Here is a 10674-nt window from a genome sequence, read left to right on the forward strand (position 1 = left end):
GTTCTAGGTAGAACAATAAAGAGGATAACATACATTACAAAATGCATGATGTGTTACAGGCAAAGGTTGGAAAGCATAAAGAGTTTGAAGTGGCATTGCAGAGGCTCCGTGGCAAGGATGCTGATATTTCCGAGGAAGCAACTGAAATTCAAGTTCTTTCTTTAACTCTAAACATCAATGTGTTTGGGAATGCTAAATATTAGAATTAGAGATTGAGTTGATGATGATGGACTAATATTGCTACACAGGATTATATTGAGACGCTTAAGCACCTTCCAAAGGCTAAGATGCTAGACTTGTTTCAAAGGAGATATGCTCGTTCAGTAATTGTAAGTGACTTCCTTACCTACAACTTTGAAATGTGACTCCATTTATCTTTAAAGTAAAAGCTATACGTTTCCAAGGTTATTCAATTGAAAGGACTAGTTAGTTTGGTAAGCACTACATTTCAATTTTGCAGATTGGAGTTGGATTAATTTTCTTTCAGCAATTTGGAGGAATCAATGGATATTTCTTTTATGTGAGCAACATTTTTGAATCTGCAGGTATAAATCCCCTTACTTGAGATTATTCCTCCCCTGAACTTTTAAAAAGAAATTGTATGTTTATATCGCAACTGTAATCTCAGGATTTTCTTCTGGCAATGTGGGGACTATCTTATGTGCTTGCATTCAGGTGACCAACTCTCCCACTGCCCGATTTTCCAAACCCTTTAATTGATATTGTTGTAATGATACCATTTTGTAGGTTCCAATAACTGCATTGGGTGCTATGTTAATGGATAAAACTGGAAGGAGACCTCTTCTATTGGTAGGCAGCAAATACCTTAAGCTTTGAAAGTTGATATTATATGCATCCAGAATAAGTAAGGCTTATTTTTCAATTCAGATGTCTTCAACAGGGACATTCTTGGGTTGCTTTTTAGTTGGAATTTCATTCTATCTCAAGGTAGATACCAAAACATCACCAAAAACAGCTCTGTTTACAATGGGTTCCTCTCATGTTTCTTATAAACAAGCTCATTTTCTGAAATAGGGCCATGGAGTTTCGTCTGGGTGGGTGCCCATACTAGTTCTCATCGGCATATTGGTAAACAAATAGTACATTCCACTAAGTGAATTTTTCCATGCAGCAATTTTTTCCACTTTTCACTAGTTGGTGAGGAGTTATATTTTCTTTAGAGTGATTTCTAATTTTATTTCTTTATGTTTCTTTCCTGCTATCAGGTGGACATAGGATCATTCTCCTTAGGTATGGGGTCAGTTCCTTGGGTTATAATGTCAGAGGTAAGATACTTTGCAAATCATTTTATTTCTATTGGAGTGATCTCTTCTATTGCAAATCAACAAAAATTAAATTCCTTACCTAGGTGTGATCTTGTGTGAGAATATCTTTTGTTATAGATATTCCCGATAAATATAAAAGGAACTGCCGGAAGCTTGGTGACTCTGATGCACTGGGTTGGAGCTTGGGTAACTTCATATACTTTCAACTTTCTCATGAGCTGGAGCTCGTCAGGTGAAGAAAATTCATGTCACTTGATTTTTTATTCACTGTAATCTAAAGTGGGCCGTGGGTGCACATTTAACTATGACTAAAGTCTATCGAGCCATCAGATAATTAATTGCAATGAAAAATGCTAAACTAACCATATGGAAATCCAAAATTCAGTTGCATCTACCAAAATCTTAGCATAAGAATCCCATGTTTGTGCATTTGTGAATGTGCATGTCACTTGATTTTTTATTCACTGCCATCAGATAATTAATTGCAATGAAAAATGCTAAACTAACCATATGCAAATCCAAAATTCAGTTGCATCTACCAAAATCTTAGCATAAAAATCCCATGTTTGTGCATTTGTGATTGTCTCAAGATTTTAAATTTGTATCCAACAATGGTATAACCATATCATATTACTCTGATCTATTTGATTATAAGAGCCTTGGGCTTACATGTTTTTCTTGTTTCAGGTACCTCTTTCCTCTATTCTGGAGTGTGTGCAGCATGTGTTATATTTATCATAATGGTAGTACCAGAAACAAAGGGGCGAACTCTAGAAGAAATACAAGCCTCCATGAACACTTAGGAAAAAAGAAATATTAAATAAGTGTTTATTTAGTAGAGAGTTTTCTGGGATATGTTGAATCTCTAATGTTTTGTTGGTAGAGATGAAATACCAACTTCAAACATCATAAAGATGTATAGTAGCATAGTCCTTGAGTCAATTTCCAGCCAACTCAATTATGGCCCGTTTGGATACCCCTTGGATTTGGATTTGGATTTGGATTTGGAGGTGAATTTGGATTTTCAAAATCCATGGATTTGAAATCAAGAATTTTAAAATTCATAAATTTATAAATAATGCCATTTGGATGACCATGTATAGATTTGGATTATTATTTTTTGTTTGGATGCTCTTTGGATTTGAATTTGAAATCTAACAAAACCAAAAAGCCCTAAAATACTTGATATTGGGGCATTTCAGCATTTTTCCATGATCCAGGGGTATTCTAGTCATTTTACCCTATATGGGGGTATTTTGATCATTTTTTATGTACCAAGGGTGTTTTAGTCATTTTTCATGACTCAGGGTATTTGGTCATTTTCACCCGGTATAGGTGTATTTCAGTCATTTTGCTTGACTCGGGGGTATTCTAGTCATTTTACCTAATATGACATATTTTTAACATTTTTATCTCATGAGGGTATTTTTAGTCATTTTAGTCATTTTTCATGAGTCATAGGTCATTTTTACTTGATATAAGGGTATTTCGATAATTTTTCATGATCTTGGGGTATTTCAGTCATTTTAACCTATATGAGGTTATTTTGATCATTTTATGTCATAAGGGTATTTTAGTCATTTTGCACGACTCGGGGGTATTTTGTCATTTTTACCTGCTATATGGGTATTTCTAGTCATTTTACCTAATATGGCGTATTTTTATCTCATGATGGTATTTTTAGTCATTTTTTATAAGCCATGGGTCATTTTTACTTGACCTAAGGGTATTTTAGTAATTTTTCATAATATTGGAGTATTCTAGTCATTTTACCATGTATGAGATTATTTTGATCATTTTTATGTCATAAGGGTATTTTAGTCATTTTGCACGAGTCGGAGATATTTTATCATTTTTACCTGGTATAGTGGTATTTCGGTCATTTTGCCTAACTCGAGGGTTTTCTAGTCATTTTACCTAATACGATGTATTTTGATCAGTGTTTAATGTCATGTGGGTACTTAAGTCATTTAACACTTTTTTGATATATTTTGGTCATTTTAACCCCTTACGGGTCAAATTTAGATTTATAAATAACCTCTCACAGAAAGGATTTATAAATCCAAAAAATTACACTAACATGAGGAATTTGTAAATCTTGTGGATTTCACTCAAATCCAAATCCAGATGTCATAAAGGCTTGCCAAACGCCGAATTTGGATTTAAAAATCCAAATTCACCTCCAAATCCAAATCCAAGGGGTATCCAAACCGGCCCTTATGTAAATGTAACTAAATTTGAATGATTTCAGCAACATTTGCTTCTGGATTCATTTAATAATCAATGCCAAGAATGCAATTTTGTTCCGGAAAAATGTTTGTCTTGCATTTTTTAGTACTTTCAACACAATTGCATATCAGGTTCTGTTTCTATGTAAACTTGCAATCTTGAAAAAAATTGGATTCTCAGTGGCCATCATCACCTCTAGTGGGACATTAATTAAATTGTGAGAGTTTCAATTTGTTAAGAAACCTTCATATAGTGTTAAGTAGGTAGAATTTTCCTAGATGGGATTAATGAATCAAATTGCACCTCATGGAGTAATACTTACTGTTTTTGCCGGGTAAGCAAGAAATTATTAAAGAGAAAAACAAGAGAAGACACAGAAGATATGGAACCACCTCAAGACAGAGGAAAACGAGAGTCAAAAGCCAAAAGAAGTCCAACTTGAGTATTCCCGTCCTACTAGCTTACCCTCGGCATGTGTATCTTTAAACCTACATCTCGTGATCTACTTGCATCATGAACCATTCAAACACAAAACCCTCTAGCCTTGTGCAAGTGTGAGAGACATCTATGCCACACACTAATCCACCAAGTCTCCCAACCTGACTATTCAAGCCACATGCTCTTGCTATGAACCGATTAATATGCATAACCAAGGTTCCGCATAGCAGCTAAAGCCTACTAGAGGTTCCGAAACAACCAGTTACTCCAAAAGTTAAGCTTTTGGAGAAGTTGATAAGTTAACATGGTATCAGAGCCAAAGGTCCTGAGCTCAAACTCCTTGATAGCAAAATCCACATGCAATGGCAAAACCCAAAAGAGGGGCCACATGTAGGCCAACCCTAAAATGAGGGGCCACACGTGATGGGTGTGTTAAGGTATAAAAGATTAAATACTGTCTTCTCCAACAGAAAGTGGAAAAATGGCGATGAAGCTTCCCTTCGCACTTACAGACCGTCGACGGTGAAGAAGGATCTAATACCATTGGACCCATCAATCGGTCATCAATCTTACGATCTGGATGATTCGGCAAAAAAGGAAAGGATCCAATGGCAGAGAATCCTAATCAAACCTGCGAAACAATCCGGACCACAATTTCAAAATTTTTCAAAAAGGGTCTGAGGGCGGGCTTCTCTTGAATATCCATCAGTCATCGAGATGTGGTAGCCGATTTGAGGACATTTACCTAGGACCATGACGTTAGGTGTATGAAACCTTTGGCGGTGAATAAAACAAGGCGGGATGATGATCCAACGGCTGCTAATCCGGTGGGTCCTTCTGGATCCAAATCAGATGGCGTGTCGGAGAAGCTGGTCAGAAATGAGATCACGACAGCTCCTCTCAAGTCATGCTTGCGCCGAAACTTGGCGGGACCTCCCGGGAACCAAATCAAAAAGCGTAACGTGGCATGGATGACTGACGCTTGCACTGCTTATCACGATGATATGCATGTTGGCGACATGTCGTCATCGGGTGAAATTCCGGATAATGAGGAGACTGCCCTCAAAATTTTAGAGCTGTTATTGTTCAAATACAATAGTTATGACTTCTTAAAAAGCATGAAAAGTTCTCAATTTGAACTCGAAAGCGTTCACTTTTACTTCCACTCAAACTAGATCTCTTTCTAACATATAACAGATCATATTGTGCAATTTTTCTTTCCTAAAAAATCACCATGACTAATTTAGAAAGAGTTTTTAGTAGTCATTCAAGACAAATTTGGAAAATTAGGACAGTTTCAAGTTTATCAATGTCAGTCTAAAAAATTGTGGTAAAATAATATTCAAACACTTTCTGGTCTCACTTGTGCCACTTGTGCGGGTCTGTTGTTTAGACCGGTGACCATGATTAATTAAGATTAGTGAATCTAGGAGGAGATTAGTAGTATGGATAGAGCAAGAGACATATATGATGGCACATCATTTCTACTGTACACATGATAAATGATTACCATTCTTATTCTAAAACTATTCTGTTCTGGTCCATGTCAAGAGAAAAGAAAAGAAAAGAAGCAGGATATATGTATATAGAAAATGAAAAAGGTTTTTAAATCTAACATCTCAATTCCAAATAGGTCTTTAAGCCCACCTCAATTGTTGGAGTCAAAGCCTTTAACAGTAAAAAAAAAAGAACAAGAGAAGCTTATCTGTTGTGTCAGATGCACTTTCAATTTCGAAAATGAAGGAGGAATTTTCAAGTCAGCCGAAAAGATACCTTCAACTCTGCTTATCTTTATTGATGTCAAAGGAATGGGACCAGTTCCTTGGGTTATAATGTCAGAGGTAGGAGAATTTCAAAGCTTGTTTTTTTCTAGTGTAATGATTTATTCTGTGTTTTTTCTGAAATCAAATTCCTTGTCGTGCTGTGATGTTGCTTGAAAATTGCTTTTGTTACAAATATTCCCGATAAACGTGAAAGGAACTGCTGGAAGCATGGTAACTCTGATGCACTGGTTTGGGGCTTGGGTGACTTCATATACTTTCAATCATGAGCTGGAGCTCTTCAGGTGAAGGGAATTCATATATATCTTTTCAATTCACTCCAATCTAAGATGTGTAATGGTACATACTATCTAGCAATATAAGAATCAATTGCAATAAAAATACTCAATAAACCATATGCACATTCAAAATTCAGTTGGGACTACCAACATCTTAGCATAAAAGCTCATGTTTTTGCGTGGTGTTGTGCTTTTGTCAGATCATGATCTTTTGATTTTAAGAGCCATGGCTTAAATGTTTTTTCTGGTTTTAGGTACCATGTTCCTCTTTGCTGGAGTTTGTGCAATAACTATTCCATTTATCATAATCTTAGTCCCAGAAACAAAAGGGAAAACTCTTGAAGAAATACAGGCTTGCGTGAACTCTTAGAAAGAAGAAAATGCTAAATAAATGTATATCAGCGAAGCATTTTTGGAATTTTTGTGAATCTCAATTTATTGTTAAGAGATGAAATGCCAGTTGCAAACATTGGGAAGATTTATGTCGGCATCATCCTCAACACAATTTCCGGGCAATTCAATTCTGCAACTATTGTTACATTGTATGAACGCAATTTCGAATTATTTCTGCAAGAGGTGATGGGAGGATTCATTTAAGAATCAATTCTATGAAATACAATATTGCTTTGGAAAAGTGTGTTTGTATGGCACTTGTTAGACTTTTAACCCAATTGCAAATCAGGTTCAATTTCTGTCTAAATTTGCCATCAGAAAAAAGCAAATTGATTTTTAAAGTTGTGACAATGATACTCTGGTTCTGTGTAAACTTCCATGATTGGTGGAATCAATGGAGCCCACTCAAATTTCTGATAATGACAGCCCCAGTATCAGTGAAGACACTCGATATTTTCGCCCATGGCAGCAGCAAACTGTCCATGTGATGGAACACAACATAAATAGGTTGTGCCCTAAAAATCATTTCCAGAGGCTGATCCTAGCCCTCCAATCTTTAGAGGTTTCCATAATATGTTGTTCATCTTGAGGTGCCCGGAATTCATAAATATTTTTCAAGGTGTCCTTAATTCGTCATATCCTCAACATATTAATTAGGAAAAGTAATTTTTTCGTAATTGTTATATTTGAATACCTCTTATTGGTAGTTTTTTTAGTAATTGTCATATACAGGTACCCATAGTTACCCATTGAGTAATGGTTACTATTGCTAGCTTCTTTCGGTACTCATTATTGCTAGCCACCTTTACAAACATAGTATTTCCGCTCATTTTTTCACCAAGTGTAATAAGACAAATCTCTCAAGACATACAATTACAAAGGATGGGCAAGACGTAGCCTTTGGAGAAGGTGGCTAGCAAATGATGACTCAAAATCACCCACGACGTGTTAATTCCACAGAATTTTGAAATAATTCAACATTTTCTCTTCTACTATGTAGTAGTAGATATATTTTTAAGGTGCTATATGATGATCCTAACTCTAGAAATTACAAGATGATAGTGAATCTCCCAAACTTCAATGGCAATCTTTCGAGAATTTTCTTGATTCGCTCTTAGAATTTTAACATTATTTTATCATGTGAAGATTCCTGAAGTGAAGAAGGTCAAGCTTGTAGCATACAGGGGAGGGGGGGCTGTTCATATGATAAATCCTAGCTTGCTATCCCCACGAAGAACAGACCGTTTTGGGTTTAACTATTTAATTAAGCTTTGAAAAGATTTAAACTACTGACTAGAATTTTGAGGCTTACCGACTAGTAGATTGTTTTTTGGGTTTCAAATTTCAACTTGAATGTTTATTTTGGTAGGTACGATTACCAGGTATCTATAACTATTAAGACTATAACACGAGGATTGTGAAGAACAGAACTTGTGGGTGCGATCACTGAATCCACTTCATTTGATTCTCACTGTTATTTTCCCATGTCATCATCCTCAGTCTGTGGCTATTCTTCTTGCCTCTTTTGTTGCTGGTATACATTGTCTATTGTGGGTCCCATTGGTTTTCAGCCATTGGATATAGGAAGCCAACTAAAGTTGGCGGAATCTAGCATGAGTGGGCCATTTATTTACAATTTCAATCTCTCTTTTCGTATTAGATGAAGGAAAATAATATTTCAGTATTTGATCCACATATTTATTTCTGGGAAATGTTATCAGCACTACTGTATTTTGATGAGGGCACTCCTCACTTTTGCCCTCATCAAAATACAGTAGTGCTGATATCTTTTTTCTAAAAATGATTTCCCTAAAAGACAACCAAAAAGAGGTCTAAAATGCACCTAGTTTTTTTTTTTTTTTTAAAGATAACAAAAAGGAATGGAAATATCATTTCCTAAGGTGAGTGAATATAATTAGGGGTGATAATTAATGGACCCAGTTGGTCAGATAGATTCAAAGGATCAGAACGTTAATGGGCAAGAGTTAGGCACAACAAGCAGATCCGAACTGTGTCCATTGGATCCTTATCTTAAGATCCCAAATTATTTTGGAGTATAACTCAGATATAACCACAAAATCCATTGAATCATTGAATCGTCCTAGAAATGAACCGTGGGTACCAATGTCCAAAAATACACTTCATATTTTTCTATATCCTACTCAAAATGACAAACAAGATTTCATTTTCTTACTCGATGGCTATTCTCCTATCTCTTTCAAAGTTTCTTCCCTCTTCTTCCTTTAACCCCAAGCTCTAATAGAGGGTTAGAATGGATAGTGGCCCAAACTCAAAAAGAAGGATTCAAGAAGCACCTGAAAAGGATATTTGAAACTCAGTTTGGTTGCAGGTGTTTACCTTGGAGAGTAGTGGTATTATAAGTAGTCAAAAGGGAGGAGAGAAGAATTGGATTTACCTAGAACTTACCTCGTAGAATAGTGGTAAGCAGTGTTTGGTTGTCAACCTTTTGTAGTGGCGGAGAGTGTCATTAGTAATATATAAATCGATATATAGAGCGAGCATCATTCTCAAGAGATTCAAGCAAAATTCCACCTTTTTGTGGTTTTTGGCTTGAGTTTCTTTGGGAGGAGACAAGGGGGACACATACATGCAATGATTAAGCGGGTGATAATGCTATATTGGCAATTCCAAGCAAGCAAAACCCGTAAGCCATCCTGGCTTAATGGCTTTTGTGCAACCAAGGGACCCAAACGGATAGTAACTGTAAGGCACCGGTGGATACGAACTGGATCCATTAACACCCCTAGATGTAATTTAAAAGGGCTTATATATATCACATCAGTTGGGTCTAGCAGTTGTAGAATTTTTATGAATAAAATAAAATATACAAAGCAACAAGAGAAGAGGAGCAACAATGGACGTTTTTTCTTTCTATTGCTTTTTTCCATATATCAATAATAGTTAAAACATGATTGTTATCTGAAAATCTCAAAAAAGGGTAAAGTTGGCTAATTTCTCAAAAAGGGTGAAACGCATCCCAATGAATGTTTTAGGACAAAAATGCACTTGTGTTGGTTTTCCCTCCAAGAAATTAAGGAACAGATCTCAATGCATTTCACCTAACTTTTTTAACTTTTTATCCTATTCTTCCCCATGCCCAAACGAAACTCCATTGTTTGTTTTAAAATTCCATTGCAGAGATGGTGAAACTTCCCTCTCCTAACATCTAGCATTGGATCTCTTTATTTTTCTTTGGCTATCAAACCTATAAGCTTCTCTGGTAGGTTTATTGTGATACATTTGCATATGTTTAACATGTTCCTTACAATGCTATGGTGTATTGTCATCATCTTGGTTATTTGTTAGGGATTTGTTATGGTTTTGTTAGAAATTTGTTAATGGCATCATCATCTTTACAATGTTATGGTGTATTGTCATAATCTCTCTATCTCTCTATTGCCCTCTATGTTTTTATGTAAAGTAAACCCGGATGAAACTCATGTCTATACAATTACAACCACTATTTAAATGTGTAGAATCAATATTTTGTTCTCGGAACCACTGTTGATATCTGGGAACCAGTATTTAAACACTCAGAAGCAGCAATTATACCTAGGAACTACTATTTACCACTATATAGTGGTTCCGATGGAGGAATAGTGGTTCCAAGGTATAAATAGTGGTTCCAGAGTAGAAATATTACTTCCCACAATCTAATTGGGTGTTAATGTTGCAATGAATTTATGAACAATGGGTTAAATAGTTTTCTAAACACTCATATGTTATGGTGGTTCATAGTTTAGATGGCCTAATACTTGTGAGAATGACTCTATTTATAGGGTTTTAAACACTCATAAACACTCATTATACCTAAGAACCAATAATTATACTTAGGAACCACTATTTACCATTATGTAGTGGTTCCAAGGTTTAAATGGTGGTTCAAGAGTAGAAATATTGCTTCACACAATCTAATAGTACTTCATTGGGTGTCAATGTTGCAATGAATTTATGAACAATGAGTTAAATAGTTTTCTAAACACTCGGATGTTATGGTGGTTCATAATTTAGATGCCTAATACTAATGAGAATGGCTGTATTTATAGAGTTCTAAACACTCAGAAGCACTCACTATACCTAGAAACCACTAATTATACTTAGGAACCACTATTTACCATTATGTAGTGGTTCCAAGGTATAAATAGTTGTTCCAGAGTAGAAATATTGCTTCACACAATCTAATAGTACTTCATTGGGTGTCAATGTTGCAATAAATTTATGAACAATGGGTTAAATAGTTTTCTAGAC

The 10674-nt window shown here is 35.6% G+C and overlaps 1 protein-coding gene across 3 annotated transcripts in view; it reads left to right on the top strand.

Annotated features, from left to right (window-relative positions):
• Window positions 1–6594, top strand: part of LOC143853325 (sugar transporter ERD6-like 7) — a 31300-nt gene extending 24706 nt beyond the window's left edge. The window contains exons 9-18 of one of the 3 annotated variants that reach the window (XM_077363057.1): window positions 60–152; window positions 249–329; window positions 461–545; window positions 629–675; window positions 748–810; window positions 889–948; window positions 1036–1089; window positions 1227–1286; window positions 1404–1518; window positions 6267–6594. In XM_077363057.1, the coding sequence (XP_077219172.1) occupies window positions 60–152; window positions 249–329; window positions 461–545; window positions 629–675; window positions 748–810; window positions 889–948; window positions 1036–1089; window positions 1227–1286; window positions 1404–1518; window positions 6267–6382 (774 nt within the window). In that variant the 3' untranslated portion in view covers window positions 6383–6594. Of the gene's footprint in view, window positions 1–59; window positions 153–248; window positions 330–460; window positions 546–628; window positions 676–747; window positions 811–888; window positions 949–1035; window positions 1090–1226; window positions 1287–1403; window positions 1519–1973; window positions 2371–6266 lie in introns of those variants that run through there. The other 2 variants (XM_077363055.1, XM_077363054.1) reach the window with 2 other exon arrangements.
• Window positions 6595–10674: the final 4080 nt, after the last annotated feature.

The sequence above is a fragment of the Tasmannia lanceolata genome, unplaced genomic scaffold (assembly GCF_043159265.1).
Source record: "Tasmannia lanceolata isolate RefF3 unplaced genomic scaffold, GAP_Taslan_0.1 ptg000019l, whole genome shotgun sequence".
Taxonomy (NCBI): domain Eukaryota; kingdom Viridiplantae; phylum Streptophyta; class Magnoliopsida; order Canellales; family Winteraceae; genus Tasmannia; species Tasmannia lanceolata.